Here is an 18,838-nt window from a genome sequence, read left to right as displayed (position 1 = left end):
TTTTTAGTTTAATTTTATAAAATTGCTTTTTAGTTTTTAAAATTTTTAAAATTATAAAATTTGTTTGATGACATAATAATCTTACAAAATTATTTTTGAAAATTGTTCTTTATTTAACAGTTTTAGAAATTGAAAAGAGAAAAAAAAGTGTTTGAAACAATTTTAAAACAACAAATTTATAGTTTCAAAACACATTTTAAAAGTAAGATTATGAAATATATTTTCTTTTACTATTTTTTTAAATTATATTTTTAAATTTATTTCAAAAATAATTTTTAAAAGTTGAAAATCAAAATCCATTCAAACAAGTCTAAGTCTTTCTTATTTTAAGATGTTTCATTCTTATTTTTTAAAATATTTATTCATTTAAAAAAATAATATTATAGAGTTGTAATTAGCGCTTTTCCTATAATAAAACAAATTCTTGTGTAATATGTCTAATTATCATCATAAATTCCACTAAAAGAGACAATCTTATTTATTTTTTTAAAAAAGTATAAAATCAACCTTATGCAAACCGCGGATACTTATTTTATCTTATATTAAACCGCGGATACCCTTAGTCAGTACTAGTACGATAATAAATTAATACTCTATGATATTTATTTATTATGCGTTTTTTTGTTGACAATTATTTTATACACAAACTTCAAAATGTAGACCCACATAGCAACCGCCTCTTTAAATACCCATAATAAGGACTTGATCCATTCAAGAACAGCACAACTTGAAAATATTCATTACAACAACTGAATCATCATCATCATCTTTTTCTTATTGACGCTGTCTTCATCTCTTAACATCTTTCCTCAATAAACTCTCTCTTCTTCACCATGATGCAATTCACCTCCAACGTACCCGCTCATAACCTTACTAAATTTCAAGCATTAAGATGCCCCAGTTTCAGATGCCACTCTTCTTCCGTCAAACAACAATCTTCCTCTTTTTCTTCTCATCAAACTAATAACAACAGCAACCCATCTAGGTTACATCTCTCCAATCTTGATAACTTTCTCCAAACCCAAAACCCATTACAATCAACCACCCAACAACAACAACAGATTCAAATACAACCCATTCAGAAAACCGACTCAAACAACAAAAAAGGAAAAAACTTCCTCCAAGGTCTCAACCTAGCAAAACTATGGCCAGAAATCAAAGCAGCTGAAGAAATCTCTCCACGCCACCTAAAACGTCTCCAGCGCCTCCTCTCCAAAACCGCCGAATATTCCCCCAGAAACATCATCGCCGCCAACTGGAAACAATACCACGGCAGCAACGACTGGAAAGGTATGCTAGATCCCCTCGACGACAATCTCCGCCGAGAAGTCGTTCGATACGGGGATCTAGTCCAAGCCGCCTATCAAGCTTTTCACTCCGATCCCGCCATGTCATCCACCGAACCACCTCAGCCTCGCCACGTCACCTTACCGGAAAGATCCTACAAAGTTACCAAAAGTCTCTACGCCACGTCATCCATCGGGTTACCTAAATGGCTGGACGAAGTCGCTCCAGATCTCGGATGGATGACCCAGCGATCAAGCTGGGTCGGATTCGTCGCAGTCTGCGACGATAGGAGAGAGATCGCGAGAATGGGAAGACGAGACATCGTGATCTCTCTCCGCGGTACTTCCACTTGTCTCGAATGGGCCGAAAACATGAGAGCCCAATTAGTTAACTTAACAAATGATAACAAAATCCAAACCCAAGCCCAGACAAAGCCGAAAGTCGAATGCGGGTTTATGAGCTTATACAAAACAAAAGGAGCCCATGTTGAAAGCCTATCAGAATCAGTAGTTGAAGAAATAAAACGTCTTATCGAACTCTACAAAGGTGAAGAATTAAGCATTACAGTAACCGGACACAGCCTTGGCGCGACACTGGCATTATTAGTAGCCGATGAGATCAGCACGTGCGGGCCTGAAGTCCCGCCCGTGGCAGTTTTCTCATTCGGCGGGCCTCGTGTGGGCAACAAGGCCTTCGGAGAACACCTCAAAAGCAAAAACGTGAAAGTTCTCAGAATAGTAAACACACAAGACGTGATCACAAGGGTGCCAGGAATATTCTTAAGCGACGAGCTGGAAGAGAAAATCAAGAACTCAAAGGTTGTTAGTGGAATGGTTGATATGTTGGAAGAGAACACTCCTTTAGGATATTCGCACGTTGGAACGGAATTACGTGTTAATACAAGGATGTCGCCGTATTTGAAGCCTGATGCTGATATAGCTTGTTGTCATGATTTGGAAGCTTATTTGCATTTGGTGGATGGGTATATGGCATCTAATTGTCCGTTTAGAGCTAATGCTAAGAGGAGTTTAGCTAGATTAATGCAAGATCAAAGTGCTAATGTTAAGAAATTGTATACTAGTAAGGCAAAAGGGTTGTCTGTTAATCTTAGTAGACAGGTATCCATAGAAAGATTGTCTGTTAATCTTAGTAGACAGGGATCTATGTCTATGTCTACTTGTTGTCCTAGTCCTTCATCTTCATGAATGAAATGAAACTCAAAGTTGAACATAAACAATTTTGCATTTATAATTGTCTTTTACTAGCTTTTGTTTTTATACAAAATTTGATCAATATCTTAGTTACTTTTCATTTCGGATGGGTTATAGAATAATACCATGAATATTTGATTTGAAAAATGACCCTCTAACTTCCATTACTATTTTTCTATTAGGACTAGATTTTCTTCAATGAAAAGAGTATAGTTAACTACTGGGCCATAGAAAAATATTAGGTGAGACTTTAAATATTGAAAATAGAAATGAAGGGTGTGGACTATTTCATATATGTCAGCAACATGAGAGATTTTTGAGGAGGAAATGCATTTCCTAAAAAGCTTCAAGCTGTCATTTTCTATTCAAATTCTTAATAAGTTGAATCTATCAAATTACTATAAAATTGTTTCGTTTAAAATTGGCGGCTAAATTATAAGATTTTACTGAGTTGACATCATCTTATATTTCTCAAAATGAATGAAAAGATCTATCTAAATGAGAAGAATACAAATAAATGACATCATCTTACATTTTCTGAAAATCATGTAAATGCTATGTGAGGTATTGCAGTTTAGAGACAGTGGTAGCCATGACCCTATATTCGACCTTTAAAAGATGATTTGCAAACAGTTGGTTGTTTCTTGGACTTCTAAGAAATCAGACAATTGTCGAGAAAATGCAGTAGCCAGCCACTGACGGAACACCTAGTGTTGGGGGAAGTTGCCCAATCAGAGCCTCGAAAAGCTTGTCATCAGATGTGTGAATCTAATGGGAATAGCAATCCAAGAGTTAGACAGGATTTGTGGTAGCGGAGAACCTTGGTTGCAGCATCATGGTGGTCTTTAGTTGGTTGATGCATAAACTGACTTAGTTGTTGAACTACATAAGCTAAGTCGGATCTTGTGTTGGTTAGGTATATCAGTCTCCCAATAAGTCGCTTGTATGATTATGGATTAGTTACACGAGCTCTTGTAGAATTAGTTCATTTGTCACTCATTTGCATAGGAGTGGCAAAAGGTTTGGATTCTAATAGTCATGTATCAGAGAGGATATTCATGGTGTACTTGTGTTGACATACATGTATTCCTTTAGCTAATCTTGAAATCTATAAGCCCAAAAAATACTTCAAATGGTCGAGGTATTTGATCTTAAAGTTGATATGGAAGAGGTCCTTGATTTTCAAATGCTAAAGAGCTAGGATCCTAACAATCGTGTTATCTATGTCAGATCATTTCCAGCAATGAATGAGTTTCCAATTTTTTTGTAAATAGAGAATAATCAGAGACAATTTTTTAATTTTTTATGAAAGTAAAGTCTACGATAATTGGAAGAATCATTGTTTGTTAGATTGCAAGCTTTGTTTGATTTGGTTGAACTTATACCAAAAGGTAAAGCGATATAGAACTTATATTTTAAATCAAACATGTAGAAAGACATTATAAACATCTAATAGGTGTAAATGCCGGTTACTAGAAGAAGAAGAAGAAGAAGAAACAACTAAAATGAGCCTTATAGTAGTTAATTTATCAATGTGAGATTGATTTTCAAGGAAATCAATACTTATAAGTTGGATATAACACTTAACCACTAACCCTACTTTGTGTCTCTCTATACTATCATTGGCATGGTATTTGATTTTGAATACTCATTTACATCCAATGAGTTTTTTTTTTTTATCTTGGGGAAGATTCATGATGGACCATGTGTAATTGTTTTGCAAGGCCTTTTCTTTAGACGCGACCTTGCTCCAATGAAGGAATTTACAAACTTGATTAAATAGACTTGGTTCAAAACTAAATGTGATAGTAGATATGAATGTCGAATGTTTTTTTTTAATAAGCAATTGATTATAAAGCTCGCACTAGGGGTGCAACTCTTACAAAAAGACGCTAAATAGCGTTTGAACAGGATAAAGGAAGTTTAAACCATTCATAGTAAATGGCACTAAACTTAGAATAACCAAAAGACAACCATCTCCACGAAAGGAAGATGATATTGGAACAAACCACATCATAGTAAAAAGTTAGAAAAGGAAGATGATATGAATGTCGAATGTGATGTAGATATTTTGCTATAAGATAAAAAAGTTAGAAAAGGGATACAAATTAAACATAATTTGTTAAGGATTTTGAAATAGGCCGATAATCGTTTAAATATCTTGTGGACTTCCTTGCACCAAGATTGTGTAGGTTAACTTAAATTTGTTATGATTTTATGTAATTATTGGAATTATGCAAATGATCAATGGATGGTGAAAGTTGAGTTATATGCACGTAAGCAGCAGTGGATGGATTTGAATGTATATATTAAGTGATATGTGGAGTAAGATCATCATAAAACTATAGAATCAACAATGTCATTAGAATGAGTATGGAAATTTAACTCGATATTATGAAAATATGGAAAAACATATTCATGAAAGAAAACATTTATGAAATTAAAGGTAAAATGATGAATTAGGTTAAATAAAGATAGAGTGAAGGGTAATAATAGGGAGGGTGATGGTGATAAAAGAGGGTGTGACCCAAGTTAGTTTTATGAGAGTCTCAATAGTGGGTGTCACTATACTGGTCAAAAATTACTTGTGTGCATGTTCCCCCTACAAGGGTAGGGAGACTCAGAGGCTTTATTAGGTTTATAACACGATATGATGGTTATGACTTTCCCACGACGACGAGAAACCCCGGACGATGGTGTTTTGTGGTAGTTTAGGAGTCATACTCACGTAAGGTGAAAGGTTCTGCTGATGGTCGGTGATACTTGGGAGTAAGCATATGGTTATGGTTATTATGGTGTTAAGAGTTAAGACCTTAGTGAGCGTTGTGCTCTTTTGGGTGTAAAGAATGTGTATTACTTAGGTTTTATCCCCTATCCTCTTGAAAGGAGATGTATTTATAGAGACTTCTAGGATCTAAGGTTTAAGTCACATTTAGTGACGTCAACTACTCCCTTCCTATCAGGGATTGTTATAGACAACCTATATTTCAAAAGATAATGATGACTCCTTCTTTCTTGACTCACGCATTAGGGATGCCTCTGGGCGTGTCTCTGAGTTATCACATGGGCGATACTATTCCTTGGCGAGGAAGCCCTGGTTTAGAACCTCCACAAAATATAACACTACATATTTTCTCAAGCACAAGGGCTTTTCTAAGGGTGAACTGTTTTTAAACTCCTTTTTACTTGAAGAAGCCCCTCGCCGTATCAATGATTTCTCTAGTCAAGGGTGACCGTGCTCACTAGGAGAGTCCCTCAACTAGAGGCGAGTCCATCAGTTGAAGGAGTTTTTAAGAAAGGGTGGTGAGTTCCTCATCTAGGGGAAAGTTCCTCAGTTAAAGGTGTTTATATATCATGACCCTTAACAGATGAATCAGTTGCCAAATGCCCCTTGTTTAACAAAGAAATGTCAGCTAAGGATGTAAATAAACCCCCTGTGTTTGTGCTTATTTGTATTTAGGAATTTTTTTTATAGAGAAACTTACTATCAGACATCCATTACCAAACACATACTTCTTGTTTCACACGAATCCTTGATATACATGGCTTCCTACTTGTTTGTGCACAAACTGTTCAATATTTATCACCGTCTTGTATGCAAAATAATATAGCCTAATACCATGATACCCATGCTATTATCCCATATTATGAGATGCCTAAAAATATATCTGAGGAACCTTTTTGGTGAACACTTTAGAAAAAGATCAATTATGATGTCACTAGTATGACGAATTATACACCATGATAGTTGTGCCTCATATGTCTTCTTGCTTATATGAAAGCCATAGGAAAACTTGCCTCACATATAGGAATTAGGTTGAGATACTCTTTGTGACATATACATGCTTTATGATTTTATTTCATGATATTTTCTATGATAGTCTTGCCAAATATCCTCTATGCATTATGACATGTTACTACATTAGCCTTATAATTATATTACATTTATGCTCATACCTATACTTGATTAATTGTTATGCATTGACTAAAAGTTTGTTTTGATGATGACAATTGTAAAGAACTGTAATAAAAGATAACATCAACATGATGATAACTGTGAAGAACATAATGAGATATTCAACATCATAAATATGCAACATGATGTCAACTGTAAAAAATAATAATAGATGATACTTAATATAGTAAAGACGCAACCATTGTGAAAGTCAACCAATGCCCTTAAATGGTTAAATATGCAAGCCATAGGTTTGATAAAATATTCAGACAAAGGCAAAAAAAAGTGATTATGAAAAGCTTTAAGATATCTCAAGCAAAGTGTCAACACAGTGAATGCATCAGACAATGGCTTAGAGAAGTTATCACAATTTAGTAAGTGAGTGAAACTTTTATAAACGCAAAAGTCTTTATTTATAAAAGTAGATGGATATAAGAACACACACAAATTAAAGTTTTTTTTTTAAAATGTCCTTGGAAAAGAAATGATTTAAAAAAGATATATAGAAGTTGCATAAAAAGAGATTGAAACATTCAAAAAGTCGGAAAATATTTTTTTACTTGATCTAATCTATTATGTCAATTGATTAGATAGATACATTTTTAAGTTTAAGGATGTTTGAATGCACTCAATCGATTAGCAACGGCTATATATCAATTCTTTCCTAATTTGGAAATCATAGACGTGCCTTTAAATGTCTAATCGATTGATCTAATCTATTAGTAACAGTCAACTTTCATTTAATGAGGTTTCCTCTTTTAGAGAATTTGAAGCCTATAAATAAATGTCTCATTTCTCATTTCATTTAATCCAGAACTCGATTTGTGTATTAACACACACACACACACACACACACTCTAAATTTTTGTTTTTCACTTTCTCTCACTAGTTCTTACATCCAAATGCTTTTGTGAGGAAAGATCCTTGTGAGTAAGGTGTCTTTGTAATTATGGATGGGTAGCATTGTATAAGTTCTTCAAGAATGTTGTTTATGCATCTTGGATGATCACAAACCATTTAGGAATAAAAATGTGTGGTTGGAAGTTAAACCAACTAAAAGCTTTAGTTGGGGATTGTGTGATCAGTTCCTGATATTTAGTTAGGTTGAAGAACGTTTTTATGGTTGAACTTCCCTTAAGGATATTATAAATCCTTGTTCATTCAGAGGATGAAGTTCTTCAATATTGATGATCTTACCATTAGGTTCATGTTTAGCTTGTATAAAACCATATGTTAGGTGACCAGCCTATTAAAATCACAAGAGGTTATTGATTTTCCTGTTAAACCAATTGAACTCAAATATTTTGTGGAGAGAAGTCTCACCACTTCAATCTACAATTGGGAAGAAAGCTTAGCCATTTAAGTCTCAACATTTCAATGGAGAAGACACATACGATCATATCATTCGTCTTGTATTATCGTGGTTGTAGGACAACCGCCATTTCCTTGTATAAGGGAGTTTGTGAGCTTCACCTACTAAAAGCTCTCAAGCACTTAATTGAAAGTCTCAAGATTAGTTCTTGGGGAGAGAAGTATGTCCTTTAGATTTGACTGAACCTCTATAATTCTCGGTGTTTTTCTTTTTCTTTTAAACTCTTTAATTTCCGCACTTTAGTTTAATATTTATTTTCTGATGCTTAGATAAAAATATTTTTCAATCTACTTAGATTTAGATATATGTTTTTTAGTCACCGATTTTAATCTTTAAAAGTTTTCAAAATCATGTTTTTTCAAACTACACAATTCACTCCTCCATCTTATGTGTGAAGTCTCAAGTCCAACAAAGTGATCTTCAAAATTTTTCTAAAACTAGTGCACTGAGTCAATGCAAATCAAGCCTTGAAAAATCTAAGGTGATAGAGTTTTAATTTCGAAATATGGTATAAAATGAAATAAACAGAAACCTCTTTTACTTTGGAAAAGATTTGAATCAATAAGAAAAATAATTCATAGGCATTTTTAATGTTAGGAAATCAAGTAAATTAAAACACATTGTTTCTACTTATAAGACTACTATTTGTATTTTAATTCAAAAAGCTTCTTCTCCTTTTTTTTTTCTTCTTCTCATGAGGATTATGTTATTATATGTGAACAATGGAGTATTTAGGAAAATAAAATCAAATATTTACATTATAGAAAATAAATTAATTTATAAAAGTTATAAAAGAAGATGAAGATAAGAATGAGATAGAGAAGAAAAATGTGAAAAGAAAAAAAAAGGAGATAAAAGAGAACGAATCTGAGAAAGAAAAGAGAAAGAGAAAGAAAGTGTGTGTTTTTGATACTTTTAGAATTTAAATACAAGTAGATTACTTAGAGCTCGTTTGACCCAACTTTTTTAAGTCTTAAAAGTTACTTTAAAGTTAAAGTTAAAAATAAGAGCTTTTAAAATAAAGTTAAAGTTGTTTGGTTATGATTATTTTTTAAAAGTTAATTTTAATTTAAAAATTGTTTCGTGTATATATATATATATATATATATATATATATATATATATATATATATATATATATATATATATATATATATATATATATAATGCGTATTATTTAATTGTTATATTAACATCTATAAGTTAGTGTATAGTAGAAGAAATTCATAATATTATTATTGAAAATTATTATACAATAAAATAATATATAATATATAAAACGAATAAAAAATTGGACAATAATAGTATCTACAAAAATGATGATGTAAACCCAAGAAGAAAAAAAGAATAAATAAAACATAACTCTAGATGTTATGAACCGTATAAAAAATTGAAAAATTTCCGTCTATTAAATTAGCGCCATTTATTTAAAGAAAAGTGCTTTCGGTAGGATTCGAACCGCGACCACATGTTTTAAACTCCGAAAAAGTTGGTTTGAACGCCTTTTTTACAAGCTCCTTTTATTCAATTTTTTGTCTTTAAAAAAAAGCTACTTTTTTTCATAAGAGCTTTATGAAAAATGTATTTGGCTCTCCATCTCTTTATAAAGAGAAAAAAAAGTAGATTAAAAGTTGGGTCAAACGAGCTCTTAGTGAATATCATGATAAATTTGACAATGTAATTGATTAGACAAAATTCAATTGAAAATCAGATCTTTTAAAAAAAAAAAGGTAAAGAAAAAACAGATAATAGTTGTAACATAACCGAAAAGAAGCCAACAAAATTTAATCTGTACTGAAAACAGCTTTTAATCAACGTAATAATTTTTTTTAACATCTAATACCCTACAATAGACACATGACATCTCATTACCTAGGGGTAGAAAGGTGTTTTCCAGAGCAAAAGCATTCCTCTTGTCGCATTAACAAGTAACGTCGGCGCAAGGTACAAAAAGTCCAAGTGAAAAGAAAAGAAATATCCAGCTAACACAAAGTTTGAAGGAATTTGGACAACATGGAGACAGAACATCACCAACAACACCACCACCTACCAACATACGATCCTCTCTCCCACGTTTCACGGAAGGAACTCTCTCGTATCAGATCAGCCCAGAACGCAGTTCATCTTATTCCTCTTCTCGTCCTTCTCTGTGCCATCGTCCTCTGGTTCTTCTCTTCCCCTCATAACAACTAACTTCCATCATAAAGGTTCTCAATTATCTCCTTTCAAATCATGTTCTACTATATAGCTGTAATGGAATCTTGTTAGAAACTTTATCAATAGATTTGCTTCTATGTTTTCTGATATATGTTTTAAGTGCTTAAATGCTGTAACATAATGAACATAATATTTCTCTTTACATTGATTGAATAGAGTTTATATATCTGATACAGCTACCAACTAAGCTGACTTAACGGACTAATAGAGTTTATATATTGATGTGCGAGTCTTGATTTTCATCTTTATAGACTCTCACTAGTAAAATTTGTGTGTTCTAGCAAAGGACCAAGCCTTACTAGCTTCGGTATGACAATATTGTTCCTTACGGAACACACGACCGGGTTATCCCACTGCAAAGCAGAACCCACAAGGTTTGCTCGTATGGTTAGTGGAAATACGCGCGGCCATCTTTCGCTGCCGTATGATTTAAAAGCTTCTTCGACGGATGTATCGTCAGAGTTGATGGCTTGTGCAAGCTTTTTAGCAAGAACCACTGCATCCTCGAGTGCACAACAAGCTCCTTGCCCGAGATTAGGTGTCATTGGATGCCAAGCGTCTCCAACAAGGACAACTCTACCTGCAGAAACAGGTGGACTTATCGCTGGCCAAAGCCATCGATCCACTAACGGAGTTCTTATTATGGTGTCATCTGGGGTAGAATCCATAATGTTTAATAACTCCTGAGGCCAGTTTTCTACTAGTTCTTTAGCTTGCTTCTTTAGCACCATTGGATCAGTTATTTTAGGACCTGCAATTGAACTTAACTATTTCTCATATGAACAATAACTAAGTAGTTTGAACAATTTATGGAGTTACTAGTAAGAACCTGGAGATGAACTGTTGAAACAGATGAACCAATACACTTTGGTTGGAGAAACAGGAACATATCCTGCACGCAACCCTTTTCCGTAGATGTAATTCACCCGTGGTTCAAAAGATTGTCCATCCGAGTATGAGGCAAGTCCACGGAAAGCACAATGACCAACGAACTTTGGCTCAGAAAATCCCATCCACTTAGCTATGGGTGATCGAATTCCATCACACCCTATTACAATCTGTTTAGATATGGAATTATTTTGTTAACATTTTTCAGAACCAGAACTTTAGAATTGACCATTAAGTTTGTAAGATCCTCTTGTGCATAGTGCACTATGTTTTCAAAGTCATAATTTCAACACCAAACACATTATACATCACAATACTGACCTGTGCAAGTAGTTTAGACCCATCTATGAATTCCAACAAGGTGTCTCCATTTGAACTTGCTTCAATCTTGACTAACCGCGACGAATATTGAATGGTATTCGGAGGTAGCTGAGAGGCCAAGGTTTCCAAAAGTACCCTCCTTTCCACAGCACGCACCTCTTGGCTGCACAACAATAGTCATAAATATTCAACCAACAACAAAACATCAAAACATTTGTCGGTATCGTCTTAGTATCGGACATTGTTGTGACAACATACACATTTTCAATATTCATGTATACAATATTATTATATACCTTTCATCCTCTTGTTTGAAATTGAAGGAGCGCAGTTCTCTTCCTTCCTCAGACTTCACCACCATCCTGTAAAGCTGAATTTATGAACCAGCTCAAGCTCAGCTGATATATGCATTTAGCAACAATGCAAGTGATAAAAGTGATCAAATAAACAAACAATGAATTAACGAACCCTTGAATTTCTAAATATTGAGTTCTGAGATTATCAGCTACTCCAATTGAATCAAGTACACTCCACCCATTCTTGAAAAGAGTGAGTGAAGTTCCGCCAGTTCGAAGTGACTCTGACTGTTCCAGCACCAGAGACCGAACACCAAGCCTGTTAAAACCATCATGATTCAGAGTGATTGATGATGGTGGATAAATAAAGAAGAGAGATTGAGGAGCTAGAATTGAAACCTGTGAAGGGATAGAGCAGTTGCAAGACCTGCGATCCCACCACCCACAATGACAACGTGTTCTTTTCGGACATCAGAGGATTGAGCTTTGATGAATTTGGAACTTCTCGAGGATCCAATTCTGGTACGACAAGGTGACGAGGTAGGAAGTTTATGAAACATAAAAGACGAGGTTGTTGTAGCCATGGATATGTTGAATTCAGTTTGTGTTCGGTAGGTAGCAGTGCCAGTATGTATCTAACGGTTGAGTGGTGGAATGGAGAGATTGTGTGTTGTGTTCAGTTTTGGGCCATATAACCATATAAACTAGTGGCTGAAAGAGCTTCTTTAACTTATAAATTTTGATATTTAAGATGTTACTCAAATTTTCTTTTATGATTTCATCTCTTTGCTTTTAATTTTACACTCAATTTTGTTATCATAATTTTAATCTCACAATTTCATAATTTCATCTCTCTGATATTTTTTGACAATATATTCTACTCAATTTTTTGAAAGTTTAATTATAATTTTTATCTAAAATAAATGTTAACCTATATAATTTTGGTTTAATATCTTTTTTTTTTCATATTAATTTCAGGGTTTATTTTAGTCCTTTAATTTAAAAAAGTATCATATTTGTTTTATTACCTTTTATAACTTACTATGTTAGTCATTTTTATTTAATTAATGACGAATTTAGCTATGATTTCAGAATTTTTTATCGTTAATTAAATAAAAAAGATTAACATCATACATTTTAAAGAATTAAAATATGAATATGATCTTATTGTCAACAAACTCCAACATATTTTATAGATCTCAAATAGATATCTACAAGTGAGTTTTCTTGTTATAAAATCTTATTGGAAAAAGTAAATCTTATTCCAATTTTTTTTTTATTTTTAAATCTTGGTATCCGGCCTTGCGACCGACTAATCTAAGAGGGACCAATCCCACCGTCCACTATCGGGGGCCGTTTAAAGCCAGAACAAAGTTTTGTATGGATTGACCCACGCAAGGATTGATAGCACCTAGCAGGATTTGAACTTAGGACCTTGAGAGGAAAACTAGAAAAATGGCAGGCTACCCGAAAGAAAACAAACAAAGAGTTAGCCACGTAAGTTTTTTTTCCTTAAATGTTAGAATTGTAGAATGCTTTGCATTCAACCTGTTTGCTTTATTGATTCAAAGAATGCTCAGCATTCATCTTTTACATTCAAGAATTACACTTTGTGTAATCTTCACCACACTGCTAACAAGTGCAGATAAGGTTTATATATCCTTATTGCTATTGGACCAAGCCTAACAGATTTAACCAATAGCTAACTGCCTAACAGAATAAATCAAGGACCTATTACAAACTGACATCTGGAAAATATTAAAGCCTAAATATAAAGTGAAGCTAGCTTATATCTAATACTCCCCCTCAAGATCAAGGTGGGGGCAGCAGCACCACTTTGAGCTTGATCTGAGTTGTTGAAAGGCAGCAGTAGGAAGAGGTTTGGTCATTATGTCAGCTATCTGAGTCGTGGCAGGAACATGTTGGTTCTTTAGCTTATTGGCCATGACTTTTTCTCTGACAAAATGTAGATCCAGTTCTACATGTTTGGTGCGTGCATGAAGTATTGGATTGTGGGAGAGAAGGACAGCACTAATATTATCACAGAGTAGAGTAGGGGAGAAAAATTTGATTTTCAGTTCAGTTAGGAGAGATTCTAACCATAAAACTTCTGAAGTGGTATGTGCCAATGCCCTGTACTCTGCTTCGGCACTGGATTTTGCAACCAAAGATTGTTTCTTTGAGCTCCATGATATAAGATTGGGGCCAATGAAGATGCAAGTGCCTGAGGTGGACCTTCCATCATCTGGATCATTGGCCCAGTCAGAGTCACTGTAGGCTCTAAGAGAAAGAGGTTGATTTGGAGTTGCAGGACATAGTAGTAGACCCATCTTGGCAGAACCACTTAAATATCTGAGAATTCTCTTCACAATGCTCCAATGACTTTGCATCGGGGAGGCCATAAACTGACAAGCTTTGTTAGCAGAGTATGCAATATCTGGTCGTGTGAGAGTGACATATTGCAAGGCACCTACAGTGGATCTGTACATAGCTGGTTCTTCCATGGGATCTGTACCAAATTTGCTAGGCTTGCAGTGACTGAGCATGGGTGTTGATACTCCATTAGCTGTATCCATGTTGACTCTAGATAGCAGATCCCTGATGTACTTAGTCTGAGTTAATAGGAGAGAGCCATTGCTTTGATAGTGCACCTCCAGACCTAGGAAGTACTCAAGTTTACCCAGTTTCTTTAGGGCAAACTGATCATGGAGCTGGTTGATTAGTTTGGTGATCAGATGAGGTGAGGACCCTGTAACTAGAATGTCATCCACATATACTAAGACATATAAGGTCACTCCTTGATGAGTGTAAATGAACAATGAGTGGTCACAATTGCTTGCAACAAAACCAAAAAGAACGAGAGTTTTATGTAACTTTTCATACCAGGACCTGGGTGCCTGCTTTAGGCCATAAAGGGCTCTGTTTAATTTGCACACTAGTGTCTTGTTAGTGTGTTCAAAACCTGGTGGCTGCTGCATATAGATCTCTTCCTGTAGAGCTCCATTTAGAAAAGCATTATTGATGTCTATCTGTTGTATATCCCATTTGTAGGTTAGTGCAAGAGTCAGAATAACTTTGATGGTGGCTGGTTTGACAACAGGGCTGAAAGTCTCATGGAAGTCAAAGCCATATTGTTGGTTGAAGCCTTTGGCTACCAATCTGGCTTTATGTTTGTTAATTGTGCCATCAGAATTTTCTTTGAGTCTGAACACCCATTTGCAGCCTATGGCTTTCCTATGGGGAGGTAGAGTAGTGAGTGTCCAAGTATTCTTTGCTAGCAGGGCATTGAACTCTTGCTGCATAGCCTCAACCCAAGATTGTTGAGCTAGAGCTTGCTTGAGGGTGACTGGTTCACAATGAGCAAGGAAAGTCTTGGGTTTGAGACTACCTGTTTTACCTCTAGTAAGCATGGAATGTGAATTAGTGACCATGGGAGGTGGGGAGGAAGTATCAGAGACAGAAGCTGGAATGGAATGATCAGATCCCATAGAAGAGGCACTAGTGTGACTCTGTTCAATATTGTTATGGGAGACAGATTGAATGGGAGAAGGAGTGTGATCAGAGGTTGTGTTATCCAAGGGTAGGGACTCATTTTGATGTTCAGAATGAGGAGCATTAGTAGTAACTGAGGGTTCTGCCTCATTAATAGTAGCTGGGGTGGTAGATGCAGCATTGTGACCATTGGATAAAGATTGGTCAATGATAGGAGAGATAGATGTACTTGGTATTAATAAAGGTAGAGACTTAGGTGGGCCAGGCTGTTTTGATGTTGACTGATCAGCTACTAAAGTTTTGTAAGGGAAGACTTTTTCATTGAAGATAACATCTTTGGAAATATAAATTCTACCCTTTCTGCTAAGACACTTATAGCCCTTGTGTTGTGGAGAAATACCAAGATAGACACACTCTGCACTTCTAAACTGAAGTTTGTTTTTATTGTATGGTCTTAAGTGAGGGAAGCAAGAGCAACCAAAAGTTCTGAGATTGGAATAGTCAGGAACTTTATGAAACAGGGCTTGGAAGGGAGAGATGAACTTAGGAAGAGTATGAGTGGGAAGTCTATTGATGAGGTGTACTGCTGCAGTGAATGCATGACCCCAGTATTCCATAGGAAGCTGAGCATGGGCAAGTAAGGTTAAACCCATTTCTACTATGTTCCTATGTTTTCTTTCAACAGTCCCATTTTGATGGGAGGTGTGTGGGCATGTGAGTCTATGGGTGATGCCTAACTCATTGAGATAAGTGGTGAAGGGCCTAAATTCACCACCAAAGTCAGATTGGATAGCTTTAATGGTGGTGTGAAATTGAGTTTTGACAGATGTAAGGAATTGTTTAAAGATGCTAAGAGAGTCAGATTTTTGTTTTAGAAAATAAATCCAGGTATATTTTGTATACACATCAACAAAGGCAATATAGTAAGAAAAACCTTGACTAGATGGATTGGGGGAGGGTCCCCACAAATCAGTATGAATCAATTCAAAAGGAGCACAGTACACAGTAGAAGTTAAGGGAGCATATATTCTATGGGACTTCCCTAAACAACAAGAATTGCAGAAATCATTATAGTTTTTATTGCTCAAAGAAATATTACAAAGTTTAAGAACAGTTTTAACTACTGCAGAGTTGGCATGTCCCAACCTATTGTGCCATAGGGCAAACTTATTTGACATGGAATCTAAAGCAGGATTGACCTGATTAGAAGACAAACATGCAGAGTTTACTGCAGGTGGCACAGATGACTCCAGAGTGAGATTGGGGAAGCAATATAGTCCTCCAGCATCAAGGGAGCCTTCTAAGAGTACTTCCTTAGATGCCTGAGATTTAACAAAGCAGCTGTTAGAATGAAATTCAAAGAAGACACTGTTGTCTTTAGCAAATTTAGACACTGAAAGTAAATTGCGTGTTATGCTAGGAACATGAAGCATATTGTTCAGGGTAAGAGAAAAATGTGGTGCAGTCTTAGACTTAATGTGAGCTTGTCCTATGGACTGAATTTACAGCCCGTGGCCATTACCAATAAGGACTTTGTTAGTGCCACGATATGGTGCTATGTGTGTAATATTTGAATTTCTAGAGGTAATGTGATGAGATGCACCTGAATCCGCGAACCACGCTTGTGATTCAAGGTTGGAAGGAATGTTGAAGTCCTCCTGATGTGCTAGAAGTGCAGTTGCTTGTGCTGAGGTAGTGGCATCATTGTTCTGTTGCTCTTTGGACTCTGTAGAGTGTTGAGTGTGCTTCAAGGTGGCAGGTTCAAAATGTTCATCATACCGGTGCAACCAGTCGATCACAGCATGACCATACTTCCCACAGAGTTGGCATGTTGGACGATTCCCTTGAATGTAGTTGCCACGAGCTCGAGCACGACCACGACCTCTTGAAGCAAATCCACGACCTCTTGATTGCTGATAGCCACCTCTGGTGGTCTTGGTGTTTGCACTTGTATCTGTGTGTGCAAGATTTGCAGTGGCTGTATTAAGAGCGAGTTCTTGACGGTATTTGTCGAGTTGCGCTTCTTGAACGTAAAGCAGTGCTTCAATATCATAGATAGAAGATAATTCCTCTTTGTCGTATGTCATCATCACGAAAGGATTGTACTCCTCTGGAAGACCTTGGAGTATGGCATCGATTTGATCTCTTTCAGAAATGGGATCACCAATAGAAAGAAGAGCATCAGCAATTGCCCTAATTTGAAGCACGTATTCAGATATTGAGCGATTGCCTTTCTTGGTAGTTTTCAGTTCTGATCGCAGTTGGTGAACTCTGGCCTTCATGACGGCATTGAAATGCTTATGAACTTGATCCCAGATCTGATGAGAGTGCTTGCAAGATAAGACCCAAGGAAGAACAGATTCTGAGATAGTGGAGAGCAGCCATGAGAACAGAGTTTGATCTTAAACAATCCAAGATTCATACACAGTGGAGATCTTGTTAGCGATGCAGTCATCTTCAGAGGCAAACATCGGTGGAATCTTAGGATTCACCACAAATTGATGAAGTTTATGTGACAAGATGATCCCTTCGACCTGTTGATTCCAGAGAAGAAAATTGTTCTCCTGAAGCTTGATTGAGAGCTTGGGGCCGAAGCCATTGTTGAACGGAGAAGCTGAAGAATGCGATTCTGGTGTTGCCGTTGAAGGATAGAAAAACACTTAGAAAGGGGGGGGGGGGGGTTTGAATAAGTGTAGCTTTAAAAACTAGACAGATAAAAATAAATTGCACAGTTATTTTTATCCTGGTTCGTTGTTAACTAAACTACTCCAGTCCACCCCCGCAGAGATGATTTACCTCAACTGAGGATTTAATCCACTAATCGCACGGATTACAATGGTTCTCCACTTAGTCAGCAACTAAGTCTTCCAGAGTCTTCTGATCACACACTGATCACTCCAGGAACAACTGCTTAGATACCCTCTAAGACTTTTCTAGAGTCTTCTGATCCACACGATCACTCTAGTTACAACCTGCTTAGATAACCTCTAAGACTTCCTAGAGTATACTGATCCACACGATCACTCTAGTTCCTTACAACTTAATGTAATCAATTCTAAGAGTATTACAATTGCTTCTTAAAAGCTATAATCACAAACTGTGATATTTCTCTTAACGTTTAAGCTTAATCTCACTAATATATTACAACAGCAATGTAGTGAGCTTTGATGAAGATGAAGATTCTGAGCTTTGAATAGAACAGAGTTTCAGCAAGTTAATATGAGTTGTTTTGTGCAGAATCGTTAACCTTGCTTCTCATCAGAACTTCATATTTATAGGCGTTGGAGAAGATGACCGTTGAGTGCATTTAATGCTTTGCGTGTTCCGTACAGCATCGCATTTAATGTTATACGCTTTTGTCAACTACCTCGAGCCTTGTTCACGCTGTGTCTACTGACGTTGCCTATAATAGCTTTTAACGTTCCTTTTGTCAGTCAGCGTAGCTTGCCACTTGTACTTTCTTCTGATCTGATGTTTGTGAATACAACGTTTGAATATCATCAGAGTCAAACAGCTTGGTGCAAAGCATCTTCTGATCTTCTGACCTTGAAGTGCTTCTGAGCGTGATACCATCAGAACTTCAGTGCTTCTGATCTCATGTTCTTCTGATGCTTCCATAGACCCATGTTCTGATTCTGCTTCGACCATCTTCTGATGTCTTGCCAGACCATGTTCTGATGTTGCATGCTGAACCCTTGAGACAAAGCTTCTGAGCGCTGAATTATGCATACTCTTTATATATTTCATGAAAAGGAAATTGCATTGGATTAGAGTACCATATTATCTTAAGCAAAATTCA

At 35.9% G+C, this 18,838-nt stretch overlaps 2 protein-coding genes across 3 annotated transcripts; one reads left to right on the top strand and one right to left on the bottom strand.

Moving 5' to 3' along the window:
* The first annotated feature begins 668 nt into the window (after positions 1-668).
* Positions 669-2,538, top strand: LOC131652347 (phospholipase A1-Ibeta2, chloroplastic-like). The gene has a single exon (XM_058922190.1). The coding sequence runs from the start codon at positions 834-836 to the stop codon at positions 2,490-2,492; it is 1,659 nt and encodes a 552-aa protein (XP_058778173.1). The 5' UTR covers positions 669-833; the 3' UTR covers positions 2,493-2,538.
* A 7,625-nt stretch (positions 2,539-10,163) lies between these two features.
* LOC131652346 (monooxygenase 3) lies at positions 10,164-12,232 on the bottom strand. 2 transcript variants are annotated; one of them, XM_058922188.1, is made up of 6 exons: positions 11,947-12,232; positions 11,720-11,866; positions 11,548-11,613; positions 11,252-11,414; positions 10,872-11,100; positions 10,164-10,793 (listed from the first exon to the last, which is right to left on the bottom strand). In XM_058922188.1, exons 1-6 carry the CDS (start codon positions 12,129-12,131, stop codon positions 10,288-10,290), a joined length of 1,296 nt encoding a protein of 431 aa, XP_058778171.1. In that variant the 5' UTR covers positions 12,132-12,232; the 3' UTR covers positions 10,164-10,287. The 2 variants fall into 2 exon arrangements, with proteins under 2 accessions (XP_058778171.1, XP_058778172.1); XM_058922189.1 differs by lacking the exon at positions 11,947-12,232 and having other exon boundaries at positions 11,548-11,621; positions 11,720-11,859.
* Positions 12,233-18,838: the final 6,606 nt, after the last annotated feature.

This window comes from Vicia villosa, linkage group LG2 (assembly GCF_029867415.1).
Source record: "Vicia villosa cultivar HV-30 ecotype Madison, WI linkage group LG2, Vvil1.0, whole genome shotgun sequence".
In the NCBI taxonomy this organism is placed as follows: domain Eukaryota; kingdom Viridiplantae; phylum Streptophyta; class Magnoliopsida; order Fabales; family Fabaceae; genus Vicia; species Vicia villosa.
This window is presented reverse-complemented; position numbering and strand designations above follow the sequence as displayed.